This window comes from Protobothrops mucrosquamatus, unplaced genomic scaffold (genome assembly GCF_001527695.2).
Source record: "Protobothrops mucrosquamatus isolate PMUCROS unplaced genomic scaffold, P.Mucros_1.0 scaffold488, whole genome shotgun sequence".
Classification (NCBI taxonomy): domain Eukaryota; kingdom Metazoa; phylum Chordata; class Lepidosauria; order Squamata; family Viperidae; genus Protobothrops; species Protobothrops mucrosquamatus.
The window spans coordinates 12472-38340 of record NW_015386807.1 but is presented as its reverse complement, the minus strand read 5'-3'; the positions used below and the strand labels follow the sequence as shown (position 1 = coordinate 38340).

Genomic DNA, 25869 nt, shown 5'->3' with positions numbered 1-25869 from the left:
AAATTAGTTTCTTCACAAAGTTGATCTTTTTAGTTAGAAATTGTCACAGCATCTGCACATCTTTCTCGGGGCCTTCACTGCTGTTCTGTCAAGTGCTAGTCTGTGGCAAATATATTCATTCTGATTTTTCTATTGTTGATAGTTAATTGTAAAAAGCAGAAGCTATCCACTATTTCATATGCATATTGTCAATTCTAAGGTTGGTTGCTATACCTGTCATCATTCGTTTGGCCTCTATTTAATCTTAGTCCCATTTTTTTCACTGTGATCCTTGAATTTATATTATTAGAGTTTGCCGATCGTTCAGATTTTCAGTTGGGAGAGAAATGTTATCAGCATAGTGAAGATTTTTCTTCTGATTTTAAAACCATGCCCATCTTCTTTCAGTCCAAGCTCCCTTGCTGTATATTCAGTAAATAAATTGAATAAATAGAGTGTATACTGCCATATCTGACTCCTTTGCCAGCCTGGAGTCTTTTGTCATGTGTTGTAGAAACTGTGGCTTCCTGTCTTGTATGTTGATTTTCCATGACGACAATGAGATGATCAGGGATTCCCAATTTCTCAAAGACATTTCATAGTTTGATATGTTCAAGTTAATCAAAGGCCTTCCTGTAATCAATGAAACACATATTGACTTTTTTTGGTTTTTGGTATTCTTTGGTTTTTCTTAGTGATCCAGTGTGTTTCATCAATTGTGTCTTTTGTTTCTCAGCCTTTTCTACAATCAGCTGGAACATTTGGCCTTTCCCTTAAGGATCTATAATATTAATCCCTATTGAATGATTCATTGATCTGTGTTGAATGAGCATTATTTTGGTACCATGTGAAATTAAAGATACTATGTGCCTTATTTGTTGTTTTAACTGAGCTATTCCAATTCCTCAAACCAATTACTGTATACAATCATTTTGACTTCTCTGTGTTCTATATGATAACGTCCATGTATATAGGCACTGCTTTTATTGTTTCAAGACTGTGTTAGTAATACAACTGTAGTTTTGAATGGTTAAAACTGATTAAGTCACTCTCTTGCTTAATTCCTTTTCCTGGCCATAAAGTCCAGCCACATTTTCCTCATTATTTCTAACTTTGGCATTCCTATTTCTAACCAGAAACACATTGCTTTTTTGTTTTCTTAATTATCAGTTCAAACTTGTTTCTCCTCTTTTTCTGCATCAACGATTGGATCATAATTTTGGTAACTGTCATATCATTGATTGATCTACAGTAATTTCAGTCCATTTCAAACCTGATGCATAAGATGGCACTATGTACTGTAATTGACTCACTTAAACTTTAACTGTGTTCAGTTTTCATATATTCATGCTTCCATATTCCATGATCCTACTGTCATTCTATCTTTGAGCTTTTAATTGCCTTCTCCTATATGACAATATCAGCAATTAGACATGTGGAAAATGTTAATCTAACAGTGACATAAAGACAATTAATAGTCTGAAAGATCTTCAGCTCTTCCTTAGTAGTTTATTGAGTGTCATCCAATTTGAAGGGTCTATCATTTGTGCCATATAATTATGGTCATTATTGCCTTTTCCCATGCATTATAAAATGATGCCTCGGGTGACCTAAGGTTAGCTTTCAGATCAGACAAGTTTAGCTGGTGCAGCTACCTGCTGCCATGGCAATGAAATTATTTTAAGATGTTTCATTATATAAAATGCTAAGGAGTTCATTAAAATTAAATCGGTCATATCAGTTTTCTAGGCTTATGTGGAAGTTGTTTTAATGAGAAACATAGAGGAGTTATGATTGTTTCCAAATAACTTTTGAAGAATGCATAGCCCTATTAAATAATTCTTCAGAAACTGCCCCTGGAATCAACCCATTCAATTGAACCAAAGACTGCAAAACTGTGCCTCCAATTCTCACTTCCAACTTTGAGAGATTAAAAAAATCCACCTTCCCTGTAATTATCCATCACAGTACCCAAGCAATCTTGGTAACAAAACAATATTAATCAGAACAAAAATTGTGAGGTATCAGCAGATTTCAACTGAGGTGAGAAGCCCAGTTTTATATTCCATGTCAAGAAATAATCAATCCAAAGGTCATATTTCTAGTCTCATGTGGAATGCATTTTCAGTATCATTTTACACTTGATTCATAAGCACATTCTAGAGAATTTAAATTTTTCATACAGAAAGTATTATTGTATAAAAATAATATATTTTAACTCCTGAAATAATGCTTTCACAGTCCTTCGGTTGCAAACTGTGCTTCTAAAAAGTTATTGTGGCATTTGTGATCACCAGTATTTTATACTGATTGCTGATAGTCTCTAAGAACAGAATGTTCTCATTTTGATAAAACTGGCCCTCTTTATTAGACCATCAAGCTTGCAATGTTTATAACTGCTTTGATTCTCTCGTGGCATATATTCATGCTTGCACATGAGGTCTTAAGCAATTCTTTCCTTATTCATTGCAAAGAACTTTGGTTTTAAATAAACAAGGATTGAAGAACTGTGACAACTTTTTCAGGGCTGTTTCTCCTATTTGATGACCGCAGATGAAGTTATTTTGCTGAAAGGCCAGAAAAATTGAAATAATTTGAATTAAAATAAAATATAAATGAAAATAATTTTTAAAGCAGGATTGTTCCTTCTTAACAGCTAATATATATTGAAATATGAAATCCACTATGTTATATATAGACTTTAGAGCAAATGTTTGGATCTACTACAAAAACCTGCAGGAATGAAACATTATGGACAGACAATTAAATAGTTTTTCTTTACTGGATGAATGGAATCTCATTCTAAAAATGAAAGTATAAAAAAATGAAGTCTCCTTGAATGCTAATAGTCTAGGAAATTTAACTATAACATAGTTTTACAGCAAATGGTTGGTATCCATATACAGTACAAACTGAAACCGCACTTCAAAAACAATAACTAACAATTATTCCATAGAGGTTACAATAACTATCCTAGTCTGCTCTATCTAGAAACATTAAAAGCCTTTAATTTGCAATCATTTTCAGTTTCTTTTGAAACCAGATAATTGCAAGCAGTAACTCTTTTACAACTGTAACAAGTAGGTCAGTTTACATTAAGAAGACCTTTGCACTTGATATAAACAGGTTAAATACATGCATTAAGTGGCTCTTCATCTTTTTGTTCAATTTTTAAGTAGCCCTCAAAAACAGTTGAGTTCCTAGTCTTCATGGTGGCTAAAAAAAACAGAGATTATAAATATGTAGCAGGAGAATTTCTATGAAAGTTAGAAACTAAAATAAGCTTTGAGAAGAATGTTTAGAATAAATGATATGAAAATAACTTTATACAGACCACATGGAATTGTGTAGTTCAGAATACTGTATAGAATAAACTAGGTCTAGGATTTGAATTCATGTTAAGCCTTGTCAATGGTCCTATTCATGATCTGCTGGCTTGGTTTACAGTTGCATACCACTGAATGCCAGCTACCAGTCTACTCTTCTGATTGAGGGCATTATAGGGGCATTGGGTTAGCCACTGCTCTGATGATTATTCTCATTTTTCAAATAAGCTTTAATTTTTCCTTCAAGCACAGCAATCAAGCCTGTCTACAATTTTAATTTGGAAAGGCTCTGTTGTACCTATTCCTTTGAATGAAAGAATCTTTACCCAACTAAATTAGATGAAATAATTTATGCTTTAAATTTAGCCAAAATGGTTTTTTTAGATATGTCTTAGTAAATCTTGTTTCAACAAAATATGTACAAAAATCTCTATTTCTGCTTCTACTTCAAGATTTATTTATTTATTTATTTATTTATCATTGTTTCTTAACTTTCCATCTCCCGTAGAGTCATATAACAGGAGAAAAGCAGCACTTCATATTTATAAGACTCAATACTTTTATTATGGCTATTCATTTTGCACCATCAATATTCATGGAGCTTTAAGTTCCTGCTCTCAAAAAGTTTACAATTTAAAATCTGATATAAAAAAATAGAGGAAGTAACAATGGAATTGTTGTTGTTGTTAGTTGTGAAATCGTGTCCGACCCATCCCGACCCCATGGACAACGTTCCTCCAGGTCTTCCTGTCCTCTACCATCTTCTGGAGTCCATTTAAACTCACACCTACTGCTTCAGTGACTCCATCCAGCCACCTCATTCTCTGTCGTCCCCTTCTTGTATTGCCCTCAATCTTTCCCAGCATTAGGCTCTTCTCCAGTGAGTCCTTCCTTCTCATTAGGTGGCCGAAGTATTTGGGTTTCATCTTCAGGATCTGGCCTTCTAAAGAGCAGTCAGGGTTGATCTCCTCTAGGACTGACCGGTTTGATCGCCTTGCAGTCCAGGGGACTCGCAGAAGTCTTCTCCAGCACTATAGTTCAAAGGCCTCAATTCTTTGTTGCTCAGCCTTTCTTATGGTCCAACTTTCACAGCCATATATTGCAACTGGGAAAACCATGGCCTTGATTATACGTACTTTTGTTGGCGGGGTGATGTCTCTGCTTTTTAGTATGCTATCTAGATTTGTCATAGCTTTCCTCCCCAGGAGCAAGCGTCTTTTAATTTCTTGGTTGCAGTCCCTATCTGTGGTGATCTTGGAGCCCAGGAAGATAAAATCTGTCACTACCTCCATTTCTTCCCCATCTATTTGCCAGGGATTACCAGGGCCGTATGCCACGATCTTGGTTTTCTTAATGTTGAGTTTCAAGACAACTTTTGCACTCTTCTTCTTCACCCGCATCAAGAGGCTCTTTAGTTCACTTTCTGCCATTAGAGTGGTATCATCTGCATATCTTAGGTTGTTGATATTTCTCCCGGCAATCTTAATTCCAACTTTTGATTCATCTAGCCCTGCCTTTCTCATGATGTGCTCTGCATATAAGTTAAATAGGCAGGGTGACAGAATACAGCCTTGCCGGACTCCTTGAAAAAAAGGAATTGTTTCAATATGTACTTTGATTACTGATTGTTTCTTTCCCTGTAAGCTTTCATCTGTTACCCAGTCAGGAAAGTAAAATAAATGATTTAGTTACAACCATTTCTGTAACAGTTTCAATTCTTATAAGCATTGTTATTGCAGAATTTGGCACTGATTTTTTACAGCTAAGTAGCTGAAATTGGGAGAATCTACAGGAACATTCCCAGCCTGATGTTCTTCATGATGTGAGCATTTCAGAACAGTGTGAAACAAAATACAGATAAATCCTGACATACTGCTTCATTTTGAGACAAGATAATTGCACAACAGTGAAATATGTTTAACTTGCATTTGATGAGATAAATTTTCTGGTAATAATCTTTGAAAGAATCAAGTCAATCAATTTTGTGTTCATGGGGAAAAAAGGGCTTAGATTCAATAAAAGAAATAAAGCAAAGTAGTCTTGGTGATAGAAAATATTTATAAAAACACATTCCCTAAAAAGATGTTGTAAAAGCATGTATCTCATCATGACTCGGTAATAAAAATATCCACAGAAAATATTTCAAGCTATAGTAGCTTAATTTAGCATAGATAAATTCTGTTTTGCCTTTTTTGGACTCTGTAAGTACAGCAATCAGATTTTTGAGAAAGATTTACTAACTACTTAAGTGTTACAGGTTGCATCCAGTGGTATTTTTAGTTCATAACATATTCTTTAATCCACCGCCCTGAGTCCTACGGGAGAAGGGCGGTATATAAATTAAATTATTATTATTATTATTATTATCCTTGAGAAGCTATCAAAAAAGAAAGGAAAGTTGCATTGATTCTCTCTTCATTTTGCACATATACCTCCAGGGAGTTGGATATAATGCTTCAGACAGTTGGTAGATTCTTTTGAGCAGCATGGAAGAGAATAGGTTGACTACATAAATGGGTGCATTTGTTGAAATTATATCTCCCTTGCTGCCCATCTCATGATCAAGCAATTCTGGGCAGCTCATCGAATCTCATGATAACTTAAATAGCCTTCCACCAATAAAGGAACATTACTGGATACCTTCTAATGTATAAACGTAATTTGTAGACATAAGAACCTAATGATGAAGTTGAGAATATCTGATACATCTTCCTGTGTCTTAATTTAAAATTCCTAGCTTGCGTAGGTGCCTAAATAAGCTTGGGTAGGTTTGATTGTGTTTGTGATATCCTGGGCAAAACGTATAATAATAATTGCTCTTTTCCTTACCATTACATGGGAATGTTGCAAGCAGCTGATACCCTAATCTCTACTTTCTCTACATTACTAAAGAGCACCATATGAAAATGTCAATTGACTGAAGTCATATTGGATAGCAGAGATCATTATCTAAAGGGCCACTTGGACATGACAATGACATTTGGAAGACAATGTCTTGGAGTAGAAAAAAAGTGTTATTAGAAGAAACATAAAGTAGGGTGAATGCAGTGAGAAGAGATGTTTAAGAATCTGTATAATAACTTTAGAAGAAATAGAGTCAGAAACAAATATCTATGGAAGGAATACAGATTATCAAACTGAGTGACAATATGAAAGAAGCACATTCAAGTGAGTTGTATTCCAAAATATCTCACTGAGTTATTGCTAATAAAAAAAAACCAGAGAAGAAGCATCATGCATGATACCTTAAGCTCTTAAATAAACATTTGGATATAAATCTAACAAACGCAGAAGCAAGATTTCATCAAATTTGAATACAACATATGCTGCCTTTAAATTGCTTCCAATAATTCAAAGTCAATTTATCGATTAAACTTTTTAGTATGTCTGGTTTTGCAAAGTCTCAAATACTGTTATCATTTAGTATATGTGAAATGCTATTGGCCAGGCATTGGGGTAGTCTTTATCACTTCACAAACCATTTATTAGAGCTGTGTTGCTAACTATTGTTTGCATTACATTTTTCTGCTAGAATTTAGTTTGCACTTTCACCAGTGGGAGGGGAGAGAAAAAAATCAGAATTTGATATTTTTAAAAAAATCTTTGTTGTTCTTTCCTTATTTTTCTCTAAATGCATACGTCTTTAGCTTTATCTTCCTTATATGTCAATATATTTATTTCACCTTAAGTACAATCTCTGTTCATTTTTGTGGTTAAAGTTCAACCCTTCCATTTCTTATTCCTCCAATTCCTTTATCTTTTTTTATAATTTTTTAGTTTCATTCTGTTACTTGTGTGTCTTTCCTTGCACCAAAAATGAACCTCTATTGTTTGAGATATTTTGAGATAGTATGCACAGTCTAGAATAGATTTATTATCATAGTCAAATGTTTTTATTACACAAATAGAACATAATCTAATTTTTAGAAGATGCTAACCATGACAAATGAATTATGACAATAAGATTGTCAATTGTCAAGCCAGAAAAGCCAGAAGCCAGCAGTCAGCAGGTACTAAATTATCGATTGGAAGCCTCCCCTCCACGTTTGTTATGGATTTCTATATAAATCTTTTAAATAAATAAATATCTATTTTCAGTTAATAGCTTATTTAAAAAACAAACATTTGAAAGCTTTTAAGATGCTTTATGCTAGGGGTTCCCAATCCCTGGTCCATGAACCAGCACCAGGACGTCGCATGCCAAAAACTGAGCCATCCAAACAAGTGAAGCCCCATCTGTGGGATTCAGGCAGCATATGAAACAACATCGCCTCCAGGTCACGGAAATACCTCTCTCCACGGAACTGGTCCCTGATGCCCAAAAGGTTGGGGGCCACTGCTTTATGCATTAGTTCAGCAGACCTCTTAAAAGCCTTTACAGATTTGTTTCTTCCTACAACCACTGAGCTGAAATGATCTATGAATATCAGCTAAATATGTATTTGAGTCTCTCTTTACCTATGACACAGCTGCTTTAACTGTAGTTATTTATTTTTCATTTTGCTTCTTTTAATCCTCTCTAAATCACCAAGGATTAGTTGGTGAGTGTGAAGCTTTACAAACTGAACTAATAGATAATCAAAGATTTAAATGGGCTGTTTGCTGGAAAATCTGGGGGCTCTGGAAATATAGATTTCAAGGACATAATGGGATGAAATCTTTGGATGTATCTGGTTGAAACTCTGCAGAGTTAATGACCTACAATTAGTCTACCATCCCTGCTGTTTTCATTCCATTGTGTCAAGACAGCACATGAACAAGCATTTTGATGCTTTCCTATTATAACCAATGGCAGACTCTTATATTGAATCAAATTTCAAATTATTCCTAATTAAGTCCTAGCTGAGTTGTAAACCCTTGATACTATTTGTCCTTAGAAAAAGGTAACCATATGTGTTGCTTCACTAGGCCCATGTCTAGATGGGAAAAAATAGTATAACATCTATTACAAAAGCAGGAAAACTCTCAGAAAGTTTTCAGGTTTTAGAAATTATCAATCTAATGAAATGCAGGTGCAAAACATGGGAAGGAGACAGAAAGAAATTCCTAGTAGATATTTATATGGCCTGCATCATATTATACTATTAAGAGATACGTTAAGGAGCCTGTAGTCTGTATTTAAACTGTAGCCGATTTAAACTTAAAAAAACCCTGTCATATTTCATGAAAATATTTTTAAACCTTCAGAATTTTAATGTCATATGAAGAATGTATCTTCTTTCTGGATAATGCTACTTTATTTTTTTGAAACTTGTACAAATTATGCAAATAAACAAGATGACAAACAAGATATAAGCGAGATTAGGCATAAAGAAAGGTAAACTTTTTGTGACGCTATTGGCAAGATATTAATATGAAAGAACAGGAGCTTTTCCTGATTTTCTACTGGCTTCACCATTGAGTTTTTTTTTGTGGGAAGCTGGCAGGGACATTGAAAAACTTCCTCCCTTCCTCCCTCCCTCCCTCCCTTATTTTGAAGATGTGCACTCAATAAAATTTAGTTCTTGGCACTGCAAGGGTATCAATTTGCCATTTGGATCCAGAATTTGTGGGTTTTTGATGTACATATGCTTATGTACCTGCACAGAAACTGAAGTATCAAAAAAAAAATCTAACTGGAATGACAAAGTGATTGAACCCAATGCTACAGTTAATCACTTTTGGTCTCGTAAGAAAATATTTCAGCCATGTCGTACTTTTATGTTCTGCACAGATACCAGCTGTTACCTTGGAGCTATTTTCTTTTCAAATATTCTGCACAAGAGGGAGGCAACCATTTTTTATGAGAGCTCTGATTCCAATCTATTTAATCCTTTCAATAAAAAAATATAGCTGCCTCTCGTAAAAATGTACCATTCCTCGCCAACATGCTACTGTACTCCATTATTCCTTTAAATATTTTTCTCTTGTTTGCAAACACTTTCCCTCATTTCTCTAGCTATATGTCTCCATATTTCAGACTAACCACTCAGATAGCTTTTTATTTCTACTCAGTCTAACAAACTGAGAGAATGTACATCAACACATTTTGCCTTAGTTTTTGAAAATCTCTGGGGATTGCATTGGTATACATGCCACAGATGATTTATAATTCTTAAAAATTAATTGATAATTGGTTTATTACTATGTGTCAATTCTCTTCTGGAATAACCATGCAGGGTGATCTGAAACATTTTCTACCATTTGATACCAACCAGAATTATAGGTGGTTTTTACTAAGATTTATCTCAATAAGCACAATGATTAGTTGAAAGTGCCTATTTCTAATCTCTAGCAGCCACATATGGAAAAAGAAACATAAGAATTCAAGATGTATTCAAATAGCATTAACATTTTGTACAAATATAGCCTATGCCAGATGGTAATTCTTTAGGACAATTTAACACAGAGCAGTAAAATTCTGTGTATTTCTTCTCAGAATGCCCATGGAATTTAATTGGATCCTTCCCACAAAAATATAAGAATGCAATATAATTTTTTTTAAAAAAAGTTCTTATCTTAAGAATCTAAGAAAATTAAAAAAAGTGGGATGTTTAAACTGTTTTTTTAATAATCAGTAAATGTTGTGTTCCAAACTGTGCCATAATAAAGAAGTTTTAAATAGAGGCAATTCCAAAGATAAACAAAAGAGGTATTTATATTTGAAATGGTTAAAAACAAAAGTTGAGTGACAATAAGCACTCCTTATGGGTAGCAGGTTTGGGAAATCTTGTCATCTGAATGTTTTGGACTGCTTGGAGATGAGCCCAGTTTCATGAGATGTAATTAAAGTTTCAAATCATACAATGAGAACAAAACTGAGGAATGAATAGCAGGCAAAATAAGCCACCATTTAAAGCCATGTTCAACATTCCCCACCCCCACCCCGCTCTTATGTTTTGGTGGATCAGTAGGTTAAAATTATTTAAACATTATTTCAAGAAACTTTGAATTTATTGCAAGGTTATAAAACCTGAAGAGAGAGAGACAGAAGACAATTTCTAGTAACAAAGAAGCCATCAGAGTTGGGCCTTGAGTACTCAGAATATGAATTTCTGTATATTAACTTCAAGGAGGTAACCCTAATTGTATATTTAAAGCATTTTTTTAAAAAAAAAATTTCTAATTTAAAAAATTGAATGTGGCAATCTTCTCCAGATTAAGGAAGGATTTGTTGTCTGTCTGTGTACTGGAAATTTTAAATATATAAGGAAGGAAAATGAACAAAAGGAAAGGATAAAAGAGCAGAATGCAAATGAATACGTAAGGGATTCATGAAGTCATACAGACTGTAATTTTCCAGTGCATTATTAAGTGGTTGTTTTAAAAACCTGAAAATCTCTACTGAGTTCTAAGCAAAGCATAACTATCAGAAAACTATTCCTACCTGAGCAGGGGGTTGGACTAGAAGACCTCGAAGATCCCTTCCAACTCTACTATTATTGTTTTTATTAAAACCTAGTCACCATAATATAAATCATGAAGAAAGAATAAAGTACAACACATTCTATATCCACACTACTAAAAGTATGTTCTAATTTAGAAACCTTACAAAATTGAAATATAGTTTTTGGGCAGAGAGAAATCCAAATTTTGGATATGGCACAAATCAATGTATTTAACTATAGCCTAGGAATGGTGTCCAATTTGAATTAAACTCTATACCAGATTTATTTTTAAAATAATACCCATCATGGCATACTCCCATAATTTAATCATTGAAATATAGTTTTTGGGCAGAGAGAAATAATAATTAAAATAATTCATTATTAAAATAATGAATGCTGTAGCACAACAGAAGCTCATGAATACTGTACATGGCTGAAGAAGGCTATTTTATAGGATCAAAGTCAAAATGTAGACTTCATTGGAGGAGTAGGACTGGATCTATATAGCATAACTTTATATCACTATAAAAGGCCTAAATGTGGATCTGCCAACTGTAGAATAGACTATTTGTGGTAAAGTGTTCTTTATTAGATCTACAGATTCCTATACAAATTTGTGTTGCTCTTGTGTACCTCAACTGATTTTAGCAGTGTACTGAGAGAACTGAAGGGTGGCATAGACATTACTGAATGTTATAGCACATGGAAGGTAATCAATAAAGCCTTATTCTCTTAATAATCAATATAGCATAACCTTTACTGTGAGAGTTAGATGGAGGAACAAGTAATCAAAGGTTGGCAATGCAAAACATTGCATCCCAGGCTACATTTCAGTGAGAAGAAGAAACTGGAGCAAATTAACACAAGTCTGGGAGAGGGTCAGACTCCACACTTGGGGATGCCTCTCCTTATCAAGGATACAGGGCTAGGAATAATTTTTAGGGCTGGGATGGGCTAGTATTACAAGATATGCGTAATTTCCAAAACAAATGAATCAGTTTCAAAACCCACGTTCTGTTGTTTAATTGAAGTCAAGTTGTATGATAACAAGCATCTCTTCTCTTGTATCTTCCTTGGGCTCAATCCAGTTACATTACATTGGAAAATTTCCTAGCTCTCAAAGGAGGCTGCATGACACATATATAATGTTTTACAACAGATTTTATTTACACAATAAAGACGACAGACAAGGGGCAGCGATGCAGCAACATCAAGGAATCTATCTACATTTATTGAAGTTTTTTTCTTTGGCTTGAAGTATTCCTTGAAAAAAGTGAAACTATATATTTTTTGAGAGCAGTAGTTCTGGGTACAATAGCCAACAACACAAAACAGGTACATTAAATGATGGTCTATTTAATTACTGCATATTAACAAACTATGTTGTTAGATCCACACAATTAAATTAATTAATTAATCAATTAAATTTGAAATTTTAAAAGCCACACAACACACTAAGCCAAAACCAAACAAACTACAGCTTACTGTATGAATCTGAAAATAAAGTTGCTTAACACAATATAATCTTTGGGCAACAGAGAGTGATAAATCTCGGGAGCGAAAATGTCCACATAGACCAGACATGTCAAACTCGCGATGTCACATGATGTTGTGCAACATATTGGGACAGTTTTGCCATTGCCGGCTTCTGAGTGATGTGTCCGGCCCACGGGCCGGGTAGTTTGACACCCCTGACATAGACCTAGATAACAGCAAATAAGGATAGAGAGAGCAATGGACAAAGCTTTGGTAAATAGCAAAAGGTTGGAGCTATAAGTCTAGATGCAGTTGAAATAATTAGATGAAAAGCTATTGTTGTGTCAAATGGATTATGCCTCTTCAGAATGCAGCTTTCTTCATGCTAATTGTTTTCATGGCTGTTTTATTCCTAGGGAAATCATGCTTAAGTAATAGGGAACAGTCTCAACTGTTCTACATTTAGGCAAGAAAAACCAAATGCACAGGTATAGTACGTGGCTCAATAGTAGTAAGTGTAAAAGGGATCTTGGAGTCCTAGTGGACAATCACTTAAAAATGAGACAGCAGTGTGCCAAAAAAGCCAACACATTTCCAGGCTGCATTAACAGATGGATAGAATAAGATCATGCGAAGTATTAATACCACTTTATAATGCCTTGGTAGGACCACAATTGGGATGCTGCATCTTGGTTTGGTTGCCACAATGCAAAAAAGATGTTGAGACTCTAGAAAGAGTGCAGAGAAGAGCAACAAAGATTATCATGGGACTACAGGCTAAAACATATAAAGAACAGTTGCTGGAATGAAGTATATCTAATTTAATGAAAAGAAGAACTAGGGGTGACATGATAGCACTGTTCCAATATCCCAGAGGTTGCCACAAAGAAGAGGGAGTCAAGCTATTCTCCAAAGTGCCTGAAGGCCGGATAAGAACCAATGGATGGAAACTAATCAAGGAGAGAAGCAACCGAGAACTAAGGAGAACTTTCCTGACAGTTAGAACAATTAATCAGTGGAACCACTTGCTTCCAGAATTTGTGAATGCTCCAATGCTGGAAGTTTTTAAGAAGAGATTGTACAACCATTTGTCTGAAATGGTATAGGGTTTCCTGCCTGAACTGGGGGTTGAACTAGAAGAGCTCCAAGGTCCCTTCCAACTCTGTTATTCTGTTAAATGATTTTAAACAGTTGTGGAGGGAGGGAAAGAGACATAATGATAAGGGAGATCAAGGAGAGAAAGATTACCCTACTTAAAGTTTTGTTTCCAAAAACTCGTGGGAAGAGAACCAGAGTGGTCTGGAAGTTTAAAAGGAAAACTAAACTAAGAAGCCTCAGGCACTGAGAAATGCATCCTAGCTGACATCAATAAGAGGACCGTGGGCACTGTGAAGTGTTTTCCTGGAAATGAATAGCAGCATCTGCTATAGAGTGAAAGGATGATGGAACAACAGTTTGATATTGCTCCTTTAGAGCAACGACGTTTCACTCCCTACAGAGTTTAATTTCAATACCAAATGTACTACATGTTGCAGAACAATATGTTTATTGCCATTTATTTTTCCTCAAGGAACAATTTATTCATTTTTTACTGGCATTAGAACTGGGCTTTATGTTTTATGAGGAAACCTTTCCACTCTTTGAGGCAATGATAACAGCTTGATTTGTTGTAGCATTTTCAACGCTGAATCCAAACAGATTTTGCATGATAGGAAGAATGATTTCCAGGATGATGATAATACATTGACATGAAATTTGCAAGTCATTTTAAAAGGATTTGTTTTCTTTCAGGAGATCTGCTATGGTGTATGATTAATAGATACATACTGGATATTGCTTGGATAAGCAGGTGGAAAAAATGCAAGAAAATCCAGGACCTTGTCCTTCCATAGAATACAGTCATTTCCTCAAAGAGGATTACACTTAAACAAAAAACTATTTTGGGCTCAAGGTTGCTACAGTCTAACTTTCAAAACTGTAACTTTCAAAAAGTAAAAAGAAATCCAAGATCCAGGAAATTAAAGGCTGACTAATTTAAAGTTTATTCTAGGAAAGTTGGTTAACACAATACAGTAAGAGAAAAAGTAACTACACTATAGTAAATTAGATTTAAATTTAAAAAGTTAATGAGGGGCAATTGCATAAAGGCTACTGTAGAAGCCTAAACATTAGCTTAGTTTGGGAGCAGCAACGCTGATTTCAACCCTAATGAAGAGAGAGAGACATGCGTTGGCTGTGAGCGACCAAAAGACAACTTTGCTGGACATTGTGAGTAACAAAAATCTGGTTGGTGTTGCCAGCCTTGGTTGATACTGCTTCCCTCCAAGGTTCTTCTCTATCCATCATTTAACTCTTTCAGGAGATGCTTAATTGTTTTATGGCAAATTCTCTTTTGGAATCATTGAACTTTCAGGTTTCTCTAAAGGAAGCATAAACTTGGCCAAAGCCTCCGGAAGACTTAATAGGACTGGGACTACATACTGATTTCAAGAGAGAATTCTTTAATCAATTGTTAGCCACTAAGCCATTAAGGCTGATTACGGAATTCATATATATCTTGGGTTCAATCTGGTGCCCCTGCTTTCCACATATACTCTACATAATGGTAAACTGATCTTCTATTTCCCATGTTCTCCTTAAGTCTGCCTGAGAATTTCTAGCTATTAACAAAAATCTAACACTGTCCACTCAATTTATATGATATAAAGTATATACAGTTAGGAGATTTGCATTTGCGCATTTTAGAAAAGCAAGTTACAAAAGAAATAATCTATCTTTACTCTCACATTTTGCCTTCTTACCTAAATCCTAAAACAAACAGCTTTTTAATTATGTTTGTTTTAATTAAGTTAATGGACATCTCAACTAGTTTCCTAAAGTGTAATGGAAAGACACGACGACGTAGCAGATGTGAACAGATCGATATATTTCTGAACTTCACCATTCTTATAGGTTTTCTGCTTCATGACAGTACCTATATGCACACATTTGTTAGTGAATGTATGACTGGAATGGAACCCAGCAAAATCATAGTTCATTTGTGATTTGAACATACAACTGTACTGGATTGTGTTATATAGAAAGATACTATTCCAGATGAATACTGATCCAAAATCTATGAGAAACTAGTGTAAAGTCAATAGGACTTCCATATCTTAACTAGTGAATACAAAGTCAAGCAATTTTTCCCCCATTTTTCTTATTGCCCTAATGAGGAAAGAATAATGCAATAACAATGCACATATATTCCTGATTTTAGCATTATTTTTAAACTACTGTTTCATGAAAATCAAGAATAAAGATAGTACAACATCCTTTCTGCTTTGCAGAAATGAAGCTCTGAAAATAGTCATATCGAAGTTTTCAAATGATTAAGGACCCAAGATCTAGAAATTGATTAAGCAGTATGATTACAGTTTAATGATCAGTTGGTGTATTCAGAGCAAGGTTATTATTAAGTAGAGCAGACGATCTGGATGCTAGAAGATGCACTGCTGGTTAGTTACCTACACCCCTGAAAGGGACCTAAATCCAGCCTATCTTAAAGTCTGATGATTCTTATCTGGTGTCAATTTGCCTTGACTATTAGTAGATCAGATTCTTATGTATAAGTTGCTTCTGAATTCTAACCTGCTTTCTGGTTTCTCAAGATAGCATACTTAGCACTTTCTTGTCTAATTTCTGTACACAATAATCCAGTGAGGTAGGTTGGTCTGTCAATGCCTGGCTACCATGCCTGAGAGTAAATATGAAACTTGCTCTCCCCAGTAACAGTCTTGGTCAAACACTTTACCATATTTTTTTTTGGTAAAATCAGGAATAATATAGATTTTATTGTTCTTGGTAAAAAGATGCAGAAGGAATGTAGGTACTCCCATGTCATTTTACAGTTCTGAATCCCAGCCAGCTGGATGGCTATGGATAGATTTATCCAAAGACCTCTTCAGTAACTGATGGTCTATCACACTGTGATAATCAAAGTTATTGTATGCTTTATTGCATATTCTAGGACAGAGACAGTTTTAAATGAATTTAGAACTGAGTTCATGGAACATTAAAGCAAAATCCACCAAAGTAGCCTTCTGACATGGCTGCACTTCAATCACTTTTTCTTCTTTTTGTGCCATATCCGTTATCGGACGTTGGCGATCATGTTGGCGATCCTGTTTTTATCAGCAGCTGCACGAAAAAGTGCTGCTGAGTTTTGTCCAAACCAGTCCCTTAGATTTTGAAGCCATGATGTTCTTCTTCTGCCTGGACCTCGTTTGCCTTCAATCTTTCCTTGGAGGATTAAATGGAGTATGCTGTATTTTTCTAGGTGTCGCATCACATGTCCGAAATATTCTAATTTTCGTTTTTTAATTGTTTTGATGATTTCCCTTGGCTTTCCCAGGCGGTTTATCACCTCCTCATTTCTGATCTTGTCAACCCAGCTTATACGTAACAACCGCCTGTAAATCAACATTTCAAATGCTTCTAGTCTCTTCAGGTGGCCTTCTGTCAGAGACCAACTCTCTACTCTGTCAGAGACCAACTCTCTACTCCATAAAGCAGGATAGCATATGCAATTGTCAATCACAGCAAAAGCAGGGCTTTAAAGTCCCAAAACAGATATAATATGACTTCTGTTGGAGCACCATTGATTCGTTTTGAGACCCAATATGGCAACATCTCCTGTGCCACTCAGCAGAGAGACCAAGCAAGCACTGTATTCTTCTAACCTAAATCTCAGCTATTTTAAGCCCTGCAGCACATGATGTGTGTCAAATTCTGTACTCTGCTTTAGGTTTGTTATCCCTTGTCCAATGAACCCAGAAGCATTGTCTTTTTATCTATTTGGCAGGTTTAAAAAAATAAAAAAGAGATAACAGCGGGGAAGGGAAATAGCATCCCTGTCTTTTTATAAAGTAAACTGCTGTGCACACCCAAAATCATGTGTGGGAACCTACAGTGAAAGCTGAAAAATTTAAGGGGAGAAATAGCCATTTAAGGGGAAAGCAAACCTTCAGATGTTCAAGCTGTTACAGGTGAAGAAAAGTCTTTACTTCCCAGAGGCTACTCTTTGACAGGTTTAATCTCTCCAAGTTCTGGAATGTGCTTTTGATGGACACCTAAACCATTTCATTTAAAGGAGAAGTACTGGGAGAGACACTGCTACTGACTGTATGAGAAAGAATGGTTTCTCTGACAAGGTTTGATTCCTGCTAAAAGCAGAAGTAACAGAATTACTTTTAGTTATTTTTCTAATACAGATCTGATAGAGGAGACTATTTGTAGCTCAAGTTCGAAAGCACCACGTTTGGTGCTCTCTGAGCTTGGTTGTTTTCTTGCAGACATTTCATTACCCAAACTAAATAATATTGCCAATGCTAGTAGGGAGTGGGGTTTGCTCTCATTTTATATTCTGGCGCTTGCCATGCCAATGTTGGTCTTAGGGGTGCTTTGGTTGGATTATTTATTGTTAGCTAATAAGTGATGTTACTTAGTTTTGGTAATGAAACATCTGCAAGAAAACAACCAAGCTCAGAGAGCAGAAAAGGCACTAGCACTAGTACTAGCATTTAAGACTGATATACTGCCCCATAGTGCTTTACATTGTAAACTGGGAAGTTTACAATGTCAGCATACTGCCCCCATCAATCTGCATCCTCATTTTAACCAACCTAGGAAGGATGGAAGGCTGAGTCAACCTTGAGCTCCGTCAGGATTGAACTCCAGACTGTGGGCAGAATTTGCCTGCAATGCTGCATTCTAAGAACTGTGCCACCACTCGTCTATTCTATTGTCCTAGAATGGAACAATAAATATTTGGGATCACTTAATACAGATCTCATCCCCTTCATTACAAAAAGTGCAGATGCTTCAGGCTGCCTATTAGCTGTTTCTTCCAAGAGGCATAAAAAAGATTTTTCCTTTGTTCAAAGGCTCTTCAACACAGCTCTTTACTTTTGCCATGCTCCTCTCTGGGGCAATATACAATGTTTGTCAGATTCCAAAACTGCTTCCCAAACAGCGACAGCAGAAGAAAGTATAATCATGCAACTTAATGTAAAGGTAAAGTTCATAAAATATTGTCTTTTGTATAGACTTGGCGGATTTAATCTGAAAGTCCAAGATTCTGCTATTTTTTTCTCCCAACCACTGAAATATCAGCTCAATAGTGCTTTCTTTTCATACTTAAATCTGTCAAGTCTATACAAGTGGTATGACAATACTGAACCTACTCAATACGAAACACTGTTTGAAACACTGTTAATGTAAGTGAATCCCTTATAAATAAACATTTCTTTGGGTTTGAAATATGATTCAAGAAAGACTGTTAATTTTTAGATAATGACAACTTCCAACACAATCTTCCTTCCTCTTACAATCTGAATTAATGATCCACTTTTTCTGAATATGTAATTGTCTGCATAAAATGCCAGAGTCATGATTTAAACTTTCTTCATTTCGTTTGTTAATGACTTCATTCATCAATTTAAAATAAACAAGCTTTCAAAATTATATCCACTAATACTGTGCTAAGGATATATAATTATGTAATTTAGAATGAAAAAGCTTACAAATGCTTTAAAATTTAAAGACTAACATTAGCATATCCTATAAATTACCCAGAGTTTTAAAGAAATCATGAATATTTTTGAAATAGCAAATTAATATTTTCTCAAAAGGATTACAAGTATCTTGGCTCCAAGCTTTAGTTATGGTATTATACTGTAAAGTTAACTATGGTGGGGAGAGAGGAATAGTACAATATTACAATCAAAGAAACTGGGAAATACTTTTAAGACTTAACAATCAAGCTTTGATTAATATAATAACAGCCTTGTTCTGTTCAATGTGTTCATCTTGATAAATGCCAAATGTACTAACGGACCATGTATAGTAATATCCAATGATCAGTCCAAGAGTACAAATTATTAATCACTCTCCCAAATACATTTTATCTTTAAGAGTTCCCCAGCCAGTTCTGGATGTTGGAATCCACATATCTTCAAGTTGATGACGTTAAGGCACACTGCTTTAGGGAACTGAAGGATCATTGTAACCATATTTGCATTGGGGGAACTACTAAAGGAAGGACAGGGGACTTTCATTGCACAAATCCAAACAGCTTGTATAGTGTTGGATAAACTTCAGTCCTACCAATATATACAGAAGAAAATTTCATAAAGTAACATTTGCCCACAGAGAGATAGTTGAAGCAATAATTGAAAGCTTAGTCCTATATAAAAGTAAAGTGTCCCTAGAATAAACAAATCTTTTAATTTCATGGGCCTGTCCATCTAAGTTTCTCAGCAACAACTTGGAAATGCTCCTCCTCCTCCTCCTGCCCCCCCAACTGGCCAATAACCTTGATAAGAATCCTGATGATTCTTTATTCCACTATTAATAAAAGTCAGGGCTGTGTAATTTGAGATCAGGGATGGTTGATCAGGTGCTGCCATCTAGCTAGGCTTAGTTCCATGAATTATAGCCAAAATGAGAATTAGGAAATATCTTTGCTTTCTTTGAATTTCTTACCTTTCTATTCATACTGGTAATTGAATTGTATTTTAAATTAAAACCAGGTTATTATTGCAAAGTTTTACTGGAAATATATCATCTTGCAAATATTAAGAAGTTTCCAAACTTAGGAAATTTTCTGCCTATATCCCAATGACTAGGAAATTCTGTCTGCTATCTGCCTGTCTATCCATCCATAACTTACATCTCCAAACAATCTTTTGACAGTGCATGTACAACTGAAATTATTTACTTCTAAATATACAAACTTAAATGGAAAGAATTAAGAATTTGTTGCTTACTAATTGGGCATGGCACAGTTGCGATAGAAAGGTCTGGTCAATGTCCAGCAGAGGGCACACTTAGCACTTTTTGTGGAAATTTTTGAGAGGAAAGAAGAGGGGGTTGTTTATATTTAAAGTGGGCACAATTGTTTCTCTTACTAATTTACAGCTTTACATACTATAGAAATTTTGTGACTGTATTCAATAATCCTACTGAATTACTTTCAGGAAGTTCTCTAAATTTGTTCACAATCTAGGAAAACATAAGCATTAAGCTTAGAACTGTCTGTAGCCTCTTGAATATTTCTACTTTCTAAGTGGGCAGAAAACATTTGCCAGCAGGAAAGGAAAAATTGTCCAACGTTTGAGAATTATTTTATAAGCTCTAGTTGTCAGGATGGTTTTACCATCATTAAGTGGCAATAATAGAGCTGCTTTTTGTGTATCAGCAACAGTAGCAGCACAACAGTGTGGTAAATCCTATGTCGTTCTAATTCTAAAGCATTGTGCTCATGTCTGTACATGCAAGATGAGAACAAGTACAGCTACTCCTGCGTATACAGAGCAAAAGTCTAGGCTTCCCCACCCAAAAAGAGATATGAAAAAGCAAAATAAAAAAGTAGAACAATGACTGAGAAAATTAAATACTTCTTTGAAACTGAGGTATCAAAACACAGTTGCTACCTAAATGAACTCTGCTCTACCAATGAATCTGAGAGCGGGATCTGACAGCGGGATCTGCTCTTATGTGTTAGCAATACTGCATCTAAATATAATTTAATGGAACAAACAAAAAACAGATACATAAGATTTGACTTCTTTCTGCAAGCACCTGGCTCTCTTCTCTGGAATCAAATTGCCCCTCACTCCCCAAGGGATTAGGACAGGCCCTAACCTGTTACTATTAAGACCTGGTTGTTCTAGGAATTCTTTGGGGACTGAATGTAGATCTATCTCCAAATGCACCCCATAAGTGATTAGTTAGGGTTGACAGTATGTTCTTCCACACAATGGAACCGACAAAGTTTAATATGTTAAGATATTGCTATAAGTTGTTTCAACCTTTTTTTTTTTACTGCTATAAAGCATGCACTGCTTAGAGTTGGTTGTGACTAAACTGATATATAAGTTTGAGAGATAAATTTTAAAAAGTACATTGTACTTTTACAATTTTTATTTTAAGATAGCATTTTTGTTTTACTGAACATGTGATTAGGAAAGCTTGGTAAACAGCAACTGCTCAGAATTCCCATCATCTTAACTATTTATTTAAATTACAAAAAATTATAAACCCACATCAGCCTATCATAAAAGTTAAAAGCAGCTATCTCTGTGAATCCACTTATCAAATTCACCCATCCATCCTTTTTAACTGAATATTACAGAGATAAACTGTTAAATTCAGTGATCTGATTAATTTCTTCCAACTTGTGACTTAACACATTTAAAAAAGATCATTCCGTGCTTCTGCTAATATTATTAATTACTATGTAAATTATGTATGCCTTAATTGCTATTAAAATGAACCACTTACGTATATGATTATGAGAAAAAGAAAAAAAACCTATAAGAAACCATTATTCATTGTCATGGAAAAACTAATCGCATACTGTCAGAATTTCTAAAGCTTAATGTCATTGGATTCTAAAGTTAGCCTCACAAAGAAAAAGTGAACTAGCTAAAGATCCTTTGCCCTTTCCTTTTCCAATCCCTTTTCCAAGCAGGTGCCATAAGAAGAGTGAACAGATCACAGAACACATTGGAAGACATTTTTTTCCTAAAATACTGTTTCTAGACGAGTATTTTAAACCACGCTATAAGGAATCCACCTATATAAAGCAGTGTGGAAGCAAGGTTAAAACAACCATTTTATTGCCTTCTGTATCTGGATTGAGACTACTATGGAGGTAATTGGTAGAATTTAAGATTGTTAATCTGGAAATGTATGTACTATGCTGTAGAGCAGGAGTCCTCAACCTTGGCAACTTTAAGACTTGTGGACTTCAACTCCCAGAATTCCTCAACCGGGTTGAAGTCAACAAGTCTTAAAGTTGCCAAGGTTGAGGACCCCTGCTGTAGAGAACCATGAAGATGACCTTAGGGGAAAAAACTGCTCAGAAATCACTATAGTACATCAATAAAATGTGCAGAAGCATGCCTTGAGCCCTGGGAAAAGGGAAGGTATTAGAAAGCGACTCAAATGGAGTCCTCCCTCATTCTCGGGGGTATAAGAGAATCAAAAGGGAAAACACAAGCAGAGTTTCAAGATTGTTACTATAGCCTATCTCAATAAAACACAGTTCTAATCTTCTTGTGAAGTCTATCTCTTGATCTGGACATCCCTGAAGGGATGACTTGTGCTAAGTGTTTAGGAGAAAGACAGTATAGAAGAGATTGTAATGGATTCTTCTTGCAGTGCAAGAAGACAAGGAGTCTCAGATGAGGAGACTCAGGCTTAATGGAAGATCTGGCCTTCTAGCCGTCCCTCCACTCTTTGAGTATACTGATCACACATCAAAGAGCAAAGGTCTGGCGTAGACTTCTCCCTTGAGTTTTACATATATGTGTTTGTCCAAAATTCCTCTTCTAGTATCCAGTTATTTCCATCTAAAGTATCTAGCAGACTGTAAAGAAAGAAAAGTATGGCTCTGTCAGCCACTGAAAATCTGTTTATGAAATATTATTACATTATTTGACTTACTTGAATCACAAGCCAAATTAGAGCTGCAGCAGTGGTTAAGCAAGCAGAAACAAAACATGATGGAGTTAAAAAATATCCTCATGGGCCCTATTAGAATGTATAGTTGTGACAGAACAGTATTTTATATATTACTGTTTGATAAAATAGTATGTTGTGCTTCCGAATACACACATGTTTGGGATAAGATGTTAAGAAATATAAATTAAAGAAATAAAAATAATACTTTCTAAACTACAGAAAAAACAGAGATTAGAAAACATATTGTAATCAGGAATTCAATGATAAAATCAATAGTTCAGCTTTTAAAAATTTAATTATTCTATAAAACATATTTTACAAGGACAATCTGTTTGGCAAGAACACTCTTCCACTTTCATCCAGGACAAGAAACCAGATTTGTATGAGTGTCTTACATTATAAAAAAGGCAGAAGTCAGTTAATTAGTCAAGATACTAAATTAACTATTGATTTACAGGAAGTAATATTTACAGGAAGAAATATATATATGCCTTTGCAAGTACATTTTAAATTCACTATCCTGTTTAAACAGATTCTGAATTTGGCTGTGGCAAATGGGGATAAATATAAATATATTTGTATGTATATCATTTCCTGTAACGAGTCAGAAAACTTTCAATGTACACTTGACTTTTGTACTTTTAGCCTGAGAAAAAAGTACTACAACTACAACCTCTACTGTTATCAGAATATAGAAAGATCTGTTGTATTACTAAATCTGCTTTGTCGTATTTTATTCCCTGTTGGGGAATTTTAGACCAAAATTGTTTTTGTTTTCTTACCTACTACCGCTCATTCATCTGGCCTGGGCAGTTAATTTCTGTTTACACTCTAAATAGAATACAATGAATGTGTATAAAATAAATGGATACAAAACCACATGTGAGGGTAGCTAGCATTCCAAACTATATATATTCTTTATTCCTTACCATCAAAGTTCTTGTACTGGGCTGTGAAGATTATTTGTACTGATCGTGTGGCCTCCTTCAACATGCCTTCAAATTCACTCCTGCTCTTGTTGGCAAAGTTCTCCTCCATCTCACTAGTACAGCAAGTATAACCTTGTGGGCAAATTCTCAAATGTTCTCCTGGTGAATGGGAAGAAAGAGAAAAATAGATAAGTAGGCAAATCTTGTGAAATAAAAATGAGTAATCAGAGGGCTTTGTGACACTTTAAAGGTTAAACCAACTTTATTATTATTGAAACTGTCATGGATGACATCTGTTTCATTAGATGACTGGAGTAAGTTCCTGTGGGAAAGTTTTAATAAATAAATGCAATTGAATGAAAGTGGTGGGGGAGGAGGGGGACAGTGACAATAGGCAGGATTGTTTTGAGGGATGGGAAACACAGAAATAAGTTGCTTAACTTTAATAAACAAAGTCTTACTCATCAAAATAAGTAAAATCCTCCAGCTCTCCAGGCCAGAAATTCTTTTATTGCATGAGATTTATAATCCCGAGGTTTATATACATAGTTTATGGAGTTTGGGAGAACAGAGAATAGGAAGGGTAAATAGGGAAAATAAGAGATGAAATACAGTGCTGCTTTGGAAATGACAACATGTGAAACAATTGTTAATGTTTGATGTGGATAATTTATATAGTGGTTACCATTAAAAGAGTTTCTACTATCGTGTGCGTGTATATGGAACAGATTATACACAATAGAAAATCAGAAATTAGCAATGAGGAGCAAACACACCTCATACTCCTCCTGTTCCCTTGCTGACAGGAATGCACAAATAAAATTATGCCTTGAAAATGGTATCTTTTCCAACCCTGCCCTAAGATAATTTAGTTTCAAAGAAGTCAAAGATGATGTGATTTTAGAGCCATTGCACAATCCCGACAATGCTTTTAGAGGAGAACTGTCACAGCATAAACTGAAACATATGTTTTGTTTTGGCTTGTCTGGTTCCTAAGCAGCCTTTCAAATGGGAATGAGGCCATCAGAACCCATACACATTCCTCCTAGCCTCTTCCTTTCAGCACTGGGAGCCTTAAGGCTTGCATTCTTAGAGACATGATGAATCTGCTTTGGTCTGTAATTCACTGTGTAAACTGTGGAGCTGGAGAAAATATTGTCAGTGATATTTCAGATAGGTTAGATAAGTGTTTCTCAACCTTAAGAACTTTAAGACCTGTGAACTTCAACTTCAACTCCCAGAATTCCCCATCCAATCATGTTGACATATCTTTAAAGCTGCCGAGATTGAGAAACAATGGCTTAAACAGATAAGCATAAGAGGTCATAGCTAATGTCTGCTAGAATCTTTTCTCAATAGGACACCATGCTACAGGATGCATGGCTATCCATCTCTATAGCTCTATGACTTCTACCTGGCATTACGTGGCTTAGCCAGGGAGACTCTTTGTGGTACTTTTTCTGGAACTGTAGGCACCTCCTGGAAAAGCATAAGATTTGTTCTGACTGACAGAAGTCACATGGCCCATAACATGCTGCAGAATTTTCTTCAAAGACTTCCTTCGCTATTTTTAAAAAACTTTTTGAATTAATATTTTTATTTAAAAATACATAGGTTGCTAAAAGGCTTCCCTAGAAATAAATCAATTATAAAAAGGTATATGATTGGAATGGGTTTCTTCCAATGGTTTGTTGGAAGAAAGCCAATTTCCCCTCTCTGCCTTCAGTCTCCTGGACAGATGTAAACAAGGTGGTAGAGAGCATCCTAAGGGACTAAAATGCAGGCAGGGAGCTGATTCATCTGGTATACAAATGATTGTGATTAGTCATTCCTCCAAAAAACAGTCATTTTCCTGACAGGCAAATTCCATCAATAATGGCAGCAATTTTGTGAGAATGCCTATATCATAATTTTAAATTTAAGTTATCATTGTATTCATTGGCTCAGAAATATTATTTAGCTCTGCTGTTTACTGTTTTGGATTCTAAAAGCATCTGACAATGTGACTCTTAACATGTGGAGGATTATGGCTTTTAAGAAAACATGCTAGTTTGAAAAGATGTTACGAGACTCCTTCTAATTTTTCTCATTCCTAAGAAGAATCAAAATCCTCTACCTCATAAGGAACATTGGGGATAAATATTATTTTAATCACTGATAAATGGTAATAAAATGAGGAAAAAGTATAGATGGAGAAATAAACGAGGTTAAAAATTTCCATCAAGATACAGCTCACCCATTTCAAACATACTATCAAAAATGCATCAGTGTTTCTTATGGTAA

At 35.1% G+C, this 25869-nt stretch overlaps 1 protein-coding gene across 1 annotated transcript in view; it reads right to left on the bottom strand.

The window, feature by feature from the left end:
- The window catches only part of GPC1 (glypican 1), a gene marked incomplete at its 5' end in the record, with an annotated part of 83748 nt that extends 60003 nt beyond the window's left edge, over nt 1–23745 (bottom strand). Inside the window, one exon of the mRNA XM_015816735.1 lies at nt 23587–23745. Coding sequence (XP_015672221.1) covers nt 23587–23745 — 159 coding nt within the window. The remainder of the gene's footprint in view (nt 1–23586) is intronic.
- Nucleotides 23746–25869: the final 2124 nt, after the last annotated feature.